At 34.2% G+C, this 16,709-nt stretch overlaps 1 protein-coding gene across 1 annotated transcript; it reads left to right on the plus strand.

Annotated features, from left to right (window-relative positions):
- The first annotated feature begins 3,161 nt into the window (after nt 1-3,161).
- LOC100793021 (4-alpha-glucanotransferase DPE2) lies at nt 3,162-15,857 on the plus strand. Its single transcript, XM_003554051.5, has 23 exons — nt 3,162-3,475; nt 3,900-4,306; nt 4,828-4,942; nt 5,058-5,116; nt 5,276-5,403; nt 5,522-5,648; nt 5,741-5,937; nt 8,481-8,559; nt 8,652-8,690; nt 9,609-9,728; nt 10,064-10,165; nt 10,246-10,329; nt 10,428-10,670; nt 10,787-10,912; nt 11,043-11,117; nt 11,276-11,347; nt 12,865-12,984; nt 13,378-13,475; nt 13,663-13,822; nt 14,020-14,118; nt 14,779-14,976; nt 15,161-15,254; nt 15,358-15,857. Exons 2-23 carry the CDS (start codon nt 3,953-3,955, stop codon nt 15,564-15,566), a joined length of 2,898 nt encoding a protein of 965 aa, XP_003554099.1. The 5' UTR covers nt 3,162-3,475; nt 3,900-3,952; the 3' UTR covers nt 15,567-15,857.
- The last annotated feature ends 852 nt before the right edge of the window (nt 15,858-16,709 follow it).

Here is a 16,709-nt window from a genome sequence, read left to right on the forward strand (position 1 = left end):
CATTCTTATTTGTCTAGATATTACAAATTTCTAAATCCATTCTTATTTGTCTAGAGATTACAAATTTCTAAATATTAGTTAGTGTCTGATAAGAAACTGCGTAGAATATTGAGCGTCCAAAATTTATCATCCCAAACGTTTTTGATTTGTATATTCATAAGTCAAAACCTTATGAATTTTCGGAAAGAAGAATTTGGCATGCAAGTTGTACAAATTTTAACTAGTGATTTCTCACTCATTGACTATTACTTTATACTCTACTCACTGAAATACACGATATACTTTTGAAACAAAGCATTCCAAGTTATTAGAATTGTGTATATATTTTTGGTCGAATGTTTTCTTCTACAATCACATTTTTTTTTTGGTCGGCAAAGTTTGAATTTGAGATTTTATTTAAGAAATTCAACTTAGTTTTATTTGAATCAACTTAATGTTGGTGTTCAATCTTTTATTCTGCTTTTATTTTTTTATAACTAAATTTGTTAAAAACTCTTATCAGATAGAATTTCATTGACTTGTTAATGTTGAAGAGTGGAGTCGAGGTTTAACTAGTATTGAATATCAAGGTATTCTTTAGAGAAGAGATGCTTACCAAATATCATTTTGGATGTTTTCAAGGAGAATCAAATTCACATTCACGGAGAAAGTGAGAAATTTCCTGTAAATCCTAAACTATAAATGCTAATTAACGTTGAAAAAAATACTACTATAAAAGTTTTAAAATTGTTTTTTTGTTAAATAACACCTTTTTATTTTTAAAACAGGCTTGAAAACTTCCATATATTAATATCTATGCCACACTCAAACTTTATTTTTCTTATGATGAATGAATTATAATGATCAAACCCAATAGGAATTGCCTAATGGTGGAATGTTGGAGTAGATGCATACGGATTAAGGTTTAATTCTCATTTTTACCATTGTATAAAAAAAGAAAACTATATTGATCTATTATTTGTGCGAAATTGACAAAAATGCCTTTATTAATTGCATATTTTGACTCGTTACATAAAACTCTATTTATATACCTCTGTACAAAATAAAACTGTACCCAAAACTCTATTTTTATACCTTAGTCTTAGACAAACTCCTCATATTTTACAAATGCATCGCCATTAAGTTCTCTCTATTATAGTAAAAAAATAAAATAATTAAATTACAAAAACTTTACAAAAAATAAGGTGACATAAAAGAATAAATAATAAAATTTATTAAATTTAGATATTTATTCCCAACAAACTTCGTACTTTCACAATAATTTTTTTTTTGGTGAATACTTTCACAACAATTTTAATAACAAAAAAATTAGCTTAGAAATTTATATTTTATACTTTCTCAACAGACTTTATACATTTTTTATCATTTAATTCTTAGAAAATTAATCTTGTTATATTAGTTTCTATTTGTATTATTAGTATGTCATAAAAATTTATGATATAAAGTTTTATTTTATTTTATTTTAGTACAACAATTTTAAAATACTTAAATGAATCTACTTCAAAATAGTTTCACATTGTTTAAGAATCTACAAAAAAAAGTTTATAATCACCTCCTCTCCTAACCTATTTAAGTGTCTTTTAAGGATAAAATTGTGAGACTCATGTCAACACCAAAACGGACAATATCTCGAATGTAATGACCCTAACAACCTAACAAACTTTAGGTCAAAACATTGGTCATATAAGGATGGCCTAAGCTACAAACTTGTATAAACCTTTTCAAGTATTGAAGGTGTGTTGGAGATCTCACATCGGCTATAGATAAGGCAAAAATATCATATATAAGTGTCGTGAAAATCTTACCTTACAAAATGATTTTGTAGGGTTGAATTAAATCCCAACTCACATTTTGAGATGTTCTTAAAGCCTATCCTAGCGATCATTGTTAGGCCTATTGTGCCACTATCATATCACCCTAGATGTCCAGTCATGTCAACTTATGCTTGAGATGTTTAGTTCTCGACATGAGAGGTGTGTGTTGGATATCTCACATCGGACTAGTGATAAAGCCAAAATAATATACATACATGATGTACAAACCTCATTTTATAAGATCGAGTTAGACGCAAACCATATTGACCCTATAAGGAGGGTCTGAACCACAAACTTTTATATACCTTTTTCAAGTATTAAATGCATATAATTTTCTACACAATTCTTCGATCCATCAAAGTTTAATATCTTATTATAATTAAAATTATGAGATTTTTGAGAAGTTAAACATTTTCCATGTTTTTAGTTTCAACATTTATTTGAGATAAAATTAAACACATTTGTAAAGTATCACTTACGACATCAAAATTTAAAACTAATAAATACAAATAAATATATATTAAAACAAACAAATATTTATTTTTATATAATGTGCAATGTGTTAAATTGTCATACAAAGATAACATGATGCATATTTTGATGCATTTAGTAATCAAATGAGCAAATGATCAATTTGATTTCTGAATTATTATTTAAGTGTCATTTTAGTCCACCAAATTAAGTAAAACACAAATAAGTTTCCAATGTTTTTTTAGAATTTTATTTAAGTCTCTAAAATTAATCTCTTTTTTTTTTTTCATTTTGATTCCTAAATTTAAGTTAATATTATCACTAAAGTCCCTAGACTAGGGATCAAAATGAGAAAAAATGATTAATATTAGAAGTTTAAATGAAACTCTAAAAAATTTTAAGAATTTATTTTAATTTTTCTTAATTTTAGAGACTAAAAATAACAGTAAAATACATATCCATGGATTAAATGGACTATTTACTCTAATACATCAAATCAGTAAAAATGATTTTAGAATAAATAATATTAAAGTTCTCGTTATATATATGTGTAAAAATTGAACTTATCCTTAGTGTCATACTTTCCTATAACAAAAATATTAGCCATTAGGTTTATATTGTTAAAAGGTTCCAAACACCTAAATGTTTTTATATCGTTAACATTTTAAAAGTAATTATTATTAAAGTTAATATAAATTATATATGATAATTTATGATTGTGATGTACTCAAAAGAAGAGAGTATAAGAAAACAATTCTGTGTAAAATAAGTAAATAACACATACATAATTTATCTGTTTTTGAGAAAAAAAAGTTTTCATTTTGCACCGTTAATTCCTGAAGTCAATTACACCACGAGAATTGAGGAGCTTCCAGCTACTGAAACTGTGATAGCAACAACGTCATTGCCCCGCACTCATCAGGAAAAAAAAATATCACATTATTATCTCTCTCTCACACACATAAAAACAAACACTACGTATCAAATCCCCGTAGCCAGAAACGTCTCTCTTCTTCTCTTTGTTTTCCCTCTCAAATTGCAGTCTATACTTTTCCATCAAAATATCTGCTTTCGAACCAGACAAACGCCACCCTTACACTCTCCAATACTCTCACATTTTAATTATTTATATATTATATTTTATTCCCTTTTGAAGACTCGCAAGATCATATCTTCTGCTTGAAGCAAAGGTGAGTTGAATTACGCTCTCATTCTCTCTACCCATCCTCGTTTTCACACAAAAGATTTGATTTTTGTTCATCTCATTTCATGTTCTCGAGACTTTCTCTGTGTGGAATTCAGTTAACTTGAATTATGTTCAATGGGAATGCTGTGTTCGATTTGAAATCCAAGACATTAACGTTTTATGAACGAATTGTCAGAAATTGAAGCATTTCATAAGAAATGATTTTATTTTTTATTTTTTATATGCATAAGAAAAGGAATTGTTACTTGTGTTTTCCTCAATCATTTCCTTTTCTTGCTGGTGTGAGTTCCAGAGAATGTGAGCTTAGTGCCTAGAGTTTTGTAACTTTGATGCTGTCTATATATTGTGGATTGGTCTGATCTTTCATCAGCACTGATATTTGCACTTTTTTTGTTATCAATTTTCAGTTTTTGGCTAGAAATTTAGTGTTTTTGCTCTGTCACTATCCTTCTTGGAAGACATGGTGAATCCGGGATTGTTTTCTGCGAATAAGTCTACGAATTCGGTGAAAGTAAGCTTTCGGATACCGTATTTCACCCAATGGGGTCAGAGCTTGCTGGTGTGTGGCTCTGTACCAGTTCTTGGTTCCTGGAATGTGAAGAAGGGTGTGTTGCTCAGCCCCGTTCATCAAGGGGCTGAGCTCATATGGGGTGGAAGTATCACTGTGCCAAAAGGGTTCCAATGCCAGTACAGCTATTATGTTGTAGATGATAACAAAAATGTACTGAGATGGGAGATGGGGAAGAAGCGTGAACTGGTACTCCGTGAAGGGATTCAGAGTGGCCAGGAGATTGAGTTCCGTGATCTTTGGCAGGTGCTGCCTTTCTCTCATTCCACTTTCTTGTGTCTCTCTTTTGAGTAATTCTTTCTACTATTGCTTTTTGTATATTCTCTGAAGATATGGCCTAGTTTTAGTGCCATTCCTGATAAATTTAGATTCATTTTGTTAAATGATGTTACACTGTATAGTAGACCTTTTCAGTGAGTTCTTTACTTGGCAGCTGTAAGAATGAAAGTTATATTCTTAACAAAAATTATTTTTGAGCTCATGAAGATGCTTTTCTTGTTTTCCACTTGGGTTCAGTAGTCTGATATTTCCCAGTTGCCAATATCATAAAATAATTCATAGATCAGCTCTTGTTCCTGATCATTTTGCTCAGAGTCTTGCTAAAATATTTCACTTGGGGAAGTCTCTCAAAGTTGCCTGTGAGGAAATTACTTCTAGAAGTTGAATATAATTCTCATTCATAATATAATTCAATAAAGTTAGAATGAAAGTATTAGTTTTCAAAACTATATTCTGAAGATATTTCCTTATTTTATTGTCAAGTCCAGACTGGCTCAGATGCACTTCCTTTCAGAAGTGCTTTCAAAGATGTCATTTTTCGGCAAAGCTGGGACTTGAGCGATGCAACCGTAGGAGTAAACCACATTAATGTTGAACCGGAAGGTATATTTTTCAAATTAAAATTTTAATCTCTTATTGGGACTTATGGTTTCTGTATGTGTGTAGAGTGTTGGTTTATTATTTTGCTGAAAACTCCATTTTGATTTCTGATGACTAGGAGAAGCTATCTTGGTCCAATTCAAAATTTCCTGCCCAAATATTGAGAAAGACACATCAGTAAGACCTTTTTATCCCAAATGATTAATGTTGTTTATCTGCATGTGCTGTGAATTCATTAAAAGCATGTATATGTGTAGAACGATACATGCATCTATGATTTGTGATTAAAAGGTTTCTGCTTATCTTGAATTAGTGTTATTTCTTGAACTTTTGCAGATATATGTCATTGGCAGCAATACAAAGTTGGGGCAGTGGAAAGTTGAAAATGGACTAAAACTCAGCTATTTTGGTGAATCTGTCTGGAAAGCTGAATGTGTGATGCAAAGGAGTGATTTTCCAATCAAATATCCATTTTGGACTTTTCATCATTAACTATATAATGAAATTATGCTGTTATTAGTTTCATATGTTACTACCAGTACTCTTATCAAGCTTTATATTCGTCCTTAACAGCAATTCCACATATAGATATGGAAAATATGACAGGAGTGGGAACTTTTCTATAGAGAGTGGTCCAAATCGAGAAGTCTATGCTAACTCCCCAAGGAATGAGGCGAAATATATTTTTCTTTCAGATGGCATGATGCGGGTAAGTTGCTGAAATTACATTATCAGTGTATTGTGTTTCTTCTCTTTTTTTGAGTATTACAGTTCTAAGTTGTTGTTGGTTTTCTTTGCTAGGAAATACCTTGGCGTGGTGCTGGTGTAGCAGTCCCCATGTTTTCTGTTAGGTCAGAATCTGATCTGGGTGTTGGGGAGTTTCTTGACCTTAAGTTGCTAGTTGACTGGGCTGTAGCATCTGGTTTCCATTTAGTTCAACTTTTACCAATCAATGATACATCTGTGCATGGGATGTGGTGGGATTCTTATCCATACAGGTATGGCAGCTTCAAAATCATTGTAGACATCAGATAAATATGTAGTAAATCTCTTATTACTTGGCACTATGCAAACATGGTTTTTACTATAAATTAAATAAATTGAAGATATTAGAAACTGATAAAACTTGGTCTTCCAGAAAAGAAATAAGACTACTTAATTCAGAGTTAGCCCAATTTAATACAGTGAAATAACAAGAAAACACCAGAAAAAAAAATCCTGCTCTCAAATGCAAAGTGTACTCCCAAATACTCCTTATTCTCTCAATGACTGCCTTCCCCACTCTTTTTCTCCCTTTTCTATTTATCCCATCTTATGGTAGTAACACTGCATCATTTTCCTCTCCACTCATCACACCTGTTGTCCTCCTCTTGTCTACACTCAGCCCACTCTTCTCTTTCTCCCATTCACCTCAGTTGAGGGCAGCCCATGTTGTTTCTTCCTTCTACAGTTCAACCATAGACTTGGGGTACTAGAACATCAGAAACATAGTGTTATGGATAGCAATCAAGGACTACAGAAAGTAAGGCCCAAAAGGCAAGCCACTATCCCTACTTGAAGGCTACGTGCAGTTGGGTTCCATGCAGCATGCAGATGCAGTCCGTACGTGAAGGAAGCGCACTACTAGGATAGGATCATATCTTCTAGAATAAAGGGATTTTGTTATTAGTGATATTTTTGCTTTTGTGTGCTTTTGCGTAGCACGGTTAGTGGATGTCGGGGTCTTGTCCCATTAGTAGCTATATATATCCGTTGTAAGGGCACTTGCAGGATATGAATGAAATAGCAAAGTTTTCCTTTCTCCCTTTTCCTCGGGAGGCATTGGCACCCTTGAAACCAGCCTATCTTCTCCTTCTTCCTCTTTGTTTCTGGAGGTGCTGACCCTCGAAGTTCAGCAACAAGCCGCTGCACGTAACATTTGGTGCTTTCATTGACCTCCCGTGGCCGCCTTCCATGGCTACCACTCACCATATGAAGCTTCCATGGCTGCCTACCACCACCCACACTACTCGTCGTACGGAGCTTCCATGGCTGCCCTCCACAACTGCAAGACCACCCTCCACTACCCCCCACAACAACCACCACACCACCTTGAGTTTTCGTCTGCCACCGAGGACCGCCTTGGCCAAACTTGATGCTGCTACACGCCGTCTCGACTCCCAACTAGACGCCCTTCTCCTACGACTGCCTCGGAGACCCGGCCACCACTACCCTCCTCAGTTTCCATGCTCTGCACCCATACAACCAAGTCCCGCACCATTACCGCCTCCGCCATTGCCTCTGTCGTTGCCTCCGTCACTCGAGTCAACTCCATCACCCATGCTTACCTCATCCACGACCATGCCACCTCTGCTAGCCTGGCCGCCTCCGCCACCTCCGCCGTTCGCACCCATACAGCCGCAGTCCACAACCTTGCCGCGGCCCACAACCTTGATGGGTCTAGTTTCCATTGTGGTTGTTTCCCTCCTTGCAATCAGCAACCTCCACGTGTCCTCCGACCGCCGCGGGATCACCATTCCTCGAGTCCGCAAGGAGCACTTCAGCCGCTGCGAGGAGCTCGACCACTCCTTCTTCCTCAACTTTTACGCCGCAAAATGGCTCTACTTCCGCAACACCAACCTCCATTCACTCATTCCTTCATCCATTTTAATTTGGGATCCCGGTTCGCATTTTTAAGCCATGGTTTGAAGCCCCAACACCTTGAGGACAAGGTGTTTCTGATGAGGGCGGGAATGTTACAGATAGCAATCAAGGGCTACAGAAAGTAAGGCCCAAAAGGCAAGCCACTATCCCTACTTGAAGGCTATGTGCAGTTGGGTTCCATGCAGCATGCAGATGCAGTCCGTACGTGAAGAAAGCGCACTACTAGGATAGGATCGTATCTTCTAGAATAAAGGGATTTTGCTGTTAGTGATATTTCTGCTTTTGTGTGCTTTTGCGTAGCTCGGTTAGTGGATGTCAGGGCCTTGTCCCCTTAGTAGCTATATAGATCCGTTGTAGGGGCACTTGCAGCATATGAATGAAATAGCAAAGTTTTCCTTTCTCCCTTTTCCTCTGGAGGCACTGGCACCCTCGAAACCAGCCTATCTTCTCCTTCTTCCTCTTTGTTTCTGGAGGTGCTGACCCTCAAAGTTCAGCAACAAGCCGCTGCACGTAACACAGGCAAAAAGGCAAAAAGGAAAAATGAAAAACTTAAGATGTAGGAAATTGAATTTTACAAGATTTGTTTGAAGTTGCTAAAACTCTCATCTTTGATCTCCTTACAACTTTGGGGTGGCATATATTTGATTTCCCAAGTTTGTAATTTCCATTTTGACTTAAAACTATCTCAAACTTTTATTTAGATAAGATACAAACTGCATGCAGCAAATCGAACCAAGTCTCTGACATTAATTTTTTCACACATGATGAAAATAAAATATTTCTTGTGACTAATTATTGTTTCACAACAATTCATAGACTCTGTACCAAAAAAATAAATAAATTCATATACTAATTGTTGAGACTTGAAGTTGTGATCTTGTGTATGCTTGGTTTTCAGTTCACTCTCAGTCTTTGCATTGCATCCATTGTACCTGAGAGTACAGGCACTTTCTAAGAACATACCCGAGGAGATCAAGGTTATGTTTAGAAATTTTATTTTCTTTTGAATAGCATTGGTAGCAGATTCAAAATCCTGATATTTGAAATGCTCTGCTTCTCCTTTAAACAGAAAGAGATTGAAAAGGCAAAACAGCAATTGGATGGGAAGGTAATGCTACCTAATCTTTGTATATATCTTGATACCATAAAAAAAAGGTTCTCTAATTTATAATATGCATGGTTGAAAGGACGTTACGAAGTCTAAATAATTTGCCTTTTAGTCACTCCTAATATTCATGTTGTTCTAAATAAATATCAGTTCTAAGCAAACACCATTATAACCTAATTATGTTTTTATAATAGAAAAGAGGTGTGTTGCTATGGTTGTAAGATTGGTGGTAAATTAATTTCAGTCTTCAATGTAGCACTCCACGCACTTTTCATTTTTTTTTAAGTGACATAGCAGTATAGCACCTTTAGATGGAACCAAGATTGCATATATTTTGGTGTAGCAAAACCAATTTTTTTTTTTAAAATCCAATTGCTGCAATTAGTTGAATAGAATACTGTTTAGATTCGATTCCAGGGTTCAAATAAGAAAAACCAAAAGAACACCCTTTCAACGTGCAAAAAATTATGAGATGTTGCAGCCTTTGTTTTTAACTGTATAAATTTAGTACTTTGGAAACTGAGATACCTGTATTCTTAGTAAACCTCCATTCTAGTCCTTGATATTGTAAGGTTAGTCACTGTAGTTCCTAACTTTACTAAATCCTCACTTTAGTCAGTGACTTTACAAAAGGTCATTCATTGTAGTCCTTTCAACCTTATTTTTCACTGTTGTTTTGCCCCAAATTGGACTAAAGTCAATAACACTTTGTTAAGTAAAGGATTAAAGTGAGAATTTTTTAAAGTCAAGGACTAAAGTGACCGATGCTAATATTTAGGGATTAAAATGAGGGTTACTCATGTTTTATTTTGGTTGTATTTTATACAAATATGTTGTTACTGTCATCATGATTTTTATACACAAACATACTGGTAAATGACAACTTCCTTATGGTTAATTTTATTTGTGTTCCTACAGGATGTTGATTATGAGGCTACAATGGCTACTAAACTCTCAATTGCTAAGAAAGTTTTCGCTCAAGAGAAAGATTTGATACTTAATTCAAGTTCCTTTAAGGAGTTCTTTTCTGAGAATGAGGTCTTACTACTGCAGAGTGTTGCTGTTTAATATGCCGTCAAAAGATATTTTATCTGTCTTATCTTTGTTTCTTGTACATTTTTCCTTTCCTTTATAATAAACTTGCCATGATCAATTATTTCTTACAAAAACAACAAAAAACCAGCCCTTTTTCCTTTTTCTCACTAGGTGGGGTTGGCTACATGGATCAAATAACATCATGATATTATGAATCATATCTATAGAAAAACCATTAATCTCTAAATCTTTTTAATGGGTAGTTTTTTTGGTCTCCCTCTACTTCTAGTGATAGGGCAACCCTGCATCTGACTTGGCTTTATTTTTGATGGTAATAGGGTTGGTTGAAACCTTATGCTGCTTTCTGTTTCCTGCGGGACTTCTTTGAAACATCAGATCGCACTCAATGGGGTTGTTTTGCTCATTACTCAGAGGATAAGGTATATACCTTAGGTTATTTTTATTTATTTTTAAAATAAATGTGGTTAAGTTGAGGTTTTCTATTTCCTATTGTTTACAGCTAGAGAAACTTGTATCCAAGGACAGCCTGCATTATGAGATAATTTGCTTCCACTACTATGTTCAATACCATTTACATTTACAAGTATGTTAAATTGAACACTACTCTCTGTAAGTTCTTCATGGCAGTCAAATCACTAAAACAAATGAATCTTATCGTTTGCTATCTTCTTGTTCTGACAGTTATCAGAAGCTGCAGAATATGCAAGAAAGAAGGGAGTGATACTAAAGGGAGATCTTCCTATTGGAGTTGACAGAAACAGTGTGGATACCTGGGTTTATCCAAATTTGTTTCGAATGAACACTTCTACTGGGGCACCTCCAGATTATTTTGATAAAAATGGCCAGAATTGGGGTTTCCCTACTTATAATTGGGAAGAAATGTCAAAGGACAACTATGGTTGGTGGAGAGCTCGATTGACACAGGTTTTGGTTTTGAATTCTTGATCTTGTCCTTATATGGACAATAGTCCATCCAAAGTTAAATATAGAGGCTGAATCTTTTTTATTTATTTTGTATTTTTTTTTTAAATCCACAACAGATGGCAAAATATTTTACAGCTTACAGGATTGATCACATTTTGGGATTCTTCCGAATTTGGGAACTTCCGGATCATGCTGCGACAGGTCTTGTTGGAAAATTCCGACCATCTATTCCTCTTAGTCAGGTATACTCTTGTTCTTTTAAATTTAAAGGGCACTTGATGCAGTGAAATGCGTCCTGAAATGCTCTAACTAGCAAAATATATTTTTTTTGTACTTTTAGTCAATTTATATTTCATGTCTTATCTGTTGTAGGAAGAACTTGAACGAGAAGGAATATGGGACTTTAATCGCCTAAGTTACCCATATATTAAGCGGGAACTATTACAGGTTAGTAGTCTACCTTTTTAGCTACTACAACTGAATTTTTGCAGTATGTGAAAAAATTAACTCCAGGTTGCTGTCTGGATTTCTATAATATGTGTTGTAGTCTTGTACATGTGTTTGCCAAGGTAAGTTGCAATATATCATGTTCATTCTTGTTACAGGAAAAATTTGGTGATGCTTGGACTTTTGTTGCAACAACTTTTCTAAAGGAAATTGACAAGAACTTCTATGAGGTGATTATCCTTTTCTGTCTAATATTTATTGATTTGTATGGTTATATACTCATATAGCATACATTTAGTTTTAGTCATAAGGGAAGTAGGGAGCAACTTTTCTGAATATAATTAGAAGCACTGTTTTTAGTTGACTATTATCTTAATTTAATTAATAAATATTTGATAACCAACTCCTGTAGGTTTATATAACACACCTTTAGATTTGATCATCATGAATTTATATTAGAACAGAGAAAGAAATAATTTTATTTCTCTTATCCAGTTTGAATAATACATCTACTGATTTATAAACAGAATTAGTCCCAAAGAGGAAACCAAATCTGCTATAATCAAGAAATAAAAGAAAGAAATCAGGAAGCAATAAATAACCTATCATCTATGATCTGATCAAAATTCAGATTTTATTCAAATCTGATTCTGAACAGATTTATTACAAATTAAATCAAGGCATAAGTTAGGAAATAATGGATACAAAATGAAGGACAAACTTCAACAATTTTCGTGAATGAACTCTGCTTGGTTAAGTCTTCATTAAGACGGATGGTTTTATTGAGATGGAACCTAATTCCAAACTAAAACCATGAAGAGAAATGTTAGGAACACACTTTTTGTTACATTGTTTTGAACACACTCTCTTTTATTAGTTGAATTACTTATTTGGTTCCTATATCTGAATCAACTTTTTGTTTTAGTCCCTATATTTAAAAACTCAATGTTTAGTCCCTAGAGCATTTTTTTTAGTGTTTAAGTACTTATGTCTCCTTTTGTGGCAGTTTTACACCATCAAAAAACTAACAACAAGAATTAAAATATAAAAATTACTCGTATAGGGACTAAAATGTAGAGTTTTTTTAGGTACAGGGACTAAAACAAAAAGTTGATGTAGGTATAAGGACCAAATGATTAATTAAACCCATTTAATATTGTTAGGAAAAGGACAAGGATCCTATCAAGTGGGGTTTGGGAATGGTAGATGTATGAAACCATAGCCTTACAAGCAGAGTGGTTGTTTCCAGGATTTGAACCTGTGACTTCTAGGCCACAAGACAGCATTCAATTATTTTCAGAAAAAATTTCAAAATTTTAGTTGAAAAGAAAAGAATAATAAGATGGGAGGAAAAAAAAGAGGTAGAAGGAGGTGAGGGTGGAAGTTAATGGTTGGGTGAATTTCAAAATAACTTCCATTGTTATGGAAAAGTACGATATCCATCCGCATCATGGGATTAAAATGTAAGCAAAACATTTTCTTGGGATTAAAAAATGTCCATTTTTTTCATAGCATGTATGAAGCATATATTCCCATGTTCACTTTCCTTGGAAGAAACACGACAAACCTAGAAACAAATACACCCTAAGTGGATAAAACCAGAAATTAGGCATTTTTTAGTTAATTGTATGTCTGAGTGTTGACGTGTTAAATTTCTGTTAACTCTGTTGTAATCATTATATATATTCAGTCTGTGTGTTGAAGTGTCTTGCTCAATAATATATTTATTTTCAATAAATGGTTTTAGTTCAAGGAGGATTGCAACACAGAGAAAAAAATTGCTTCCAAACTGAAAACTTGTGCAGAAAGTTCTCTCTTGTTGGAGAGTGTAGACAAATTGCAGCGTAATCTCTTTGATCTTTCACAGGTAGCTTTATCGAATTTTCTTCCTTGTTCATATTGCTCTTCTCTCCCCCCCTCTTTTCCTGTGTTGATATTTACTCTGAAAGTTAACACTAATTAATCTTGGATTTAATTTTGATTTACTAACTGAGTTTTACTCTATTAGGTAAACCATATGGTTCCATTTTTGTAAAGATAATATTCCACTGAAAGTGAAAACCTTAGTTACTGCAATGATGTGGCACTTTCTTATTAATTATTGGCATAAAAAGTTTTACAATGATGATGAATTAATTTTACACTCTTCAATCTTAAAATTGGCTTTCCTTTAAATATATTTTGAATCTTTTTGTCTTGTGTTGTGTCCTCTTGGTATTGCAAGTCCGACATTATGTTATATGCTATTATTGGCTTGCAGAATATAGTTCTAATCCGAGATCCAGAGGATCCAAGAAAATTTTATCCTCGTTTCAACCTTGAAGATACCATAAGTTTCCAGGATTTGGATGATCATAGGTACCGTACCTATCTCAGTGTGTGCGTACTGTCCATTGAGGATGGTTCCTGCAATTATACCCACTTTTACACATAATTTTATGCTGAAAACTGTTCTGCATACAGTACAAAAATTCTTTCGACATTCTGAATTTTGACTTCCTTGAGATATGTTCTCATTCTCACTAGTTTTCCATATATAATACAGCAAGAATGTTCTCAAACGATTATACCATGACTACTATTTCTGTCGTCAAGAGAATCTTTGGAGGCAAAATGCATTGAAGACCCTGCCTGTACTTCTAAATTCATCAGACATGCTGGCCTGTGGGGAAGATTTGGGTCTCATTCCATCTTGTGTCCATCCTGTATGCCCATTATGTTTTCCTTAAGCTCTCCTAATCTAGAAAATCTATCTCTATTTCACTTGCAGACACACAAGCACACACACACACACACATACTCACATTCTGACTTATCCTAAAGATATTAAAAGAATTAGATTTTTATTTTTATCTTAATTTGGGTACATTGTTAGGATTTGACTATAAATTTGTTAATGTAGGTTATGCAAGAACTGGGATTAGTTGGGTTGCGCATTCAGCGCATGCCCAATGAACCTGATCTGGAATTTGGTATTCCTTCTAAGTACAGCTACATGACGGTAAGGTTTCTATGTTCTATTGCTTCTCCTCCTTTTCCTTATTTTATTTAGGTGCCGTTGGTTGAACTAATGGAAACATATTGACTTTTTATATTTTTATTGAGGCTTCACGGTTCCATATAGAAAAATAGAAAAAAAAAAAAAAACTTCCATAGGTTGGCAGGATGATGAATCCTCTAAAAAGAAATCTTATTGTCTAAAGTGTTTCGAAACCTATCAGAATATATGAAGAATATCTAATAATATCTAGACTGTATCTTGGAATAATTTAGAATGTTAGATTATCTCTTAGGATTAGTTTCTATAAATAGTTCGAGTGCTTTGTGTTTTGCATCATTTATATCAAATCAATATACATTTCAGAATACTTTCTATTCTATCCTTTTTCCTCTCTCAATAGCTACAACCCGAACTCAAACTTTTATCTGATTGTGTTATATCCTTGCCACATTTAAATGTCTTTTGGTTTTATGACTCAATGAACAAAAAGTTTCTGGTTTTGGTGGTGCCTATAGTTGTGGTTCCGAGGAAATGTAATTAGATTTTTAGGGTTTCCTTGTTATAATATGCTAAATCTGAGTCCATCTTCATTGAGAACTAATGTAAGTTTTTCTATTTGGAGCTCTTTTGTTTGATTGGTTAACTTGAGGCAATGTGCAGGTATGTGCCCCTTCATGTCATGACTGTTCCACCTTGCGTGCTTGGTGGGAAGAAGATGAAGAAAGAAGACTCCGGTTTTTCAAGAATGTGATGGAGTCCGATGGGTTGCCGCCCGATCAATGTGTTCCAGAAGTTGCACATTTTGTTATAAGGCAGCATTTTGAAGCCCCATCAATGTGGGCAATCTTCCCTCTTCAGGTATTCTGACTGACATGTTATTTTAACAGGGTGAAATAAACTTATTGTGGTTTTCCATTTTAATTTCCCAAGACAGCCCTTTCAGCTTGCACTAGTTGGTTTATGGTTGTCGGGGACAACTTCATTTTAGTTATTTCTCTGTACATGGAACTCATGCTCCTAATGTGGCGGACCTCGAATGCAGGACTTGCTAGCATTAAAAGAAGAATATACAACACGCCCTGCAACAGAGGAGACAATCAATGACCCTACGAATCCGAAGCACTATTGGAGATTCCGTGAGTCTTAAGCTTAGTCTCAGTTAACTCCGCTAGATAATCTGTTACTATTGAACCACCTTATGGAAAATTATGATCCAAGTGTGCTTTTGACTGTTGTCAGGTGTGCATGTGACTTTGGAATCATTGATCAAGGATAATGACCTCCAAACCACCATCAAAGATCTCGTCAGTTGGAGTGGAAGATCACTCCCTAAGGAAGACGACTCAGAAATAGAAGCGAGCCCAGTGTCGGTGTTGTCAGCAGCAGAAGCTCTTTCTGAGAAGCAGAAGTTTGCCAGTACCACGGAAAAGCCTGTTCTTGTCAAATAAAAATTGTAGCTGATGTTATTCATGCTAGTCCTTCAAATCATATTATATCCTATAACCTGCTAAGATGAAGATAACAATAAGGATCATCCGTGCTCTGTTCCATCTGTTTGCATTATGTTTCTTAATGAAGTCTACAAATAAATCTTGATGCATGTATTGTTTATGTCCTGCCCATAAGTTGTAGCTTTTATAATAATAGTAATAGTAATTATAAGAGGTACTCCGTACTCATAATGCAAGTGTAAATAAAACAATATTGTGCAACATTTAAGTCAGGCTTTCTGCTTGATACTCACTGGCCTGCTACAAATGTCTTGGAATTGAGAAAAATATTTACTTAGATTAAATTAACAACTGTTAGTTTATCACGCAATGTAAAGATCTATATGATTAATAGATATTTAATTTAATTCAGTATAAAGTGATTATGTAATTGTTGTTGGCTAGTTTAGTGTATCTAACTAGTATAGATGCCCATTCTCTATTGAATGCGATTCTCATGCTCACTACCTAGCCTAGTGCGATCAAACAACTATTGGCGTTGGTTGCGTAAGGATTATATTGGATCATTATTATACGTTGAGTTTAAAAGTTTTTCAATTGACAAAAGATCAGAAATCATAATATCAGTAACAAACTTATTTTATATAATAATTCATGATTGATCGAATAACAATACATATACTATTTTCTCTTGGATCATTGGAACGTGGAAGTTAGCTATCCCCCCCCCCCCCCCCCCCCATTGAGTTTGAATTGAAAAATTGAATCCTAGTTTACTTAAAAAATAACGCTAATCATAAATTTCTTTTACTTAAAATAAAGAAAAGCTTTTGGAAGAACAAATTTGAATATCAATAGGGTCTTGAGAAGTTCTTTTTTTAATTTTGCTTTTCAGAAAAGGTAAGTTTTTCTTTTTTGATAGAATAGGTGGTGAGCTTTTCAGAATAGGTAAGTTATTAAGCCATGTATAGTATAATAGTAATGCTTTTTATGTTTCTCGTATTTCTTTTGTTCGGAATCTATTAATTTGTTACTTCATTAGCAAAAAGAGTCATAATAATAAGTAAATAAAATGAATAGTCACTCCAACATATACATATATTATTTTTTTAGCGGCATTTCTGGTCTATATGGAAATTG

Source organism: Glycine max, chromosome 19 (assembly GCF_000004515.6).
Source record: "Glycine max cultivar Williams 82 chromosome 19, Glycine_max_v4.0, whole genome shotgun sequence".
Taxonomy (NCBI): Eukaryota; Viridiplantae; Streptophyta; class Magnoliopsida; order Fabales; family Fabaceae; genus Glycine; species Glycine max.

Excerpts from the sequence above, each read along its gene's own strand:
- LOC100793021 (XM_003554051.5), top strand. The coding sequence starts at position 3,953 with ATGGTGAATCCGGGATTGTTTTCTGCGAATAAGTCTACGAATTCGGTG. Across the intron at positions 5,404-5,521 it reads AGGAGTGATTTTCCAATCAA|ATATAGATATGGAAAATATG; the intron begins ATATCCATTTTG and ends CAGCAATTCCAC. Across the intron at positions 9,729-10,063 it reads AGTTCTTTTCTGAGAATGAG|GGTTGGTTGAAACCTTATGC; the intron begins GTCTTACTACTG and ends TGATGGTAATAG.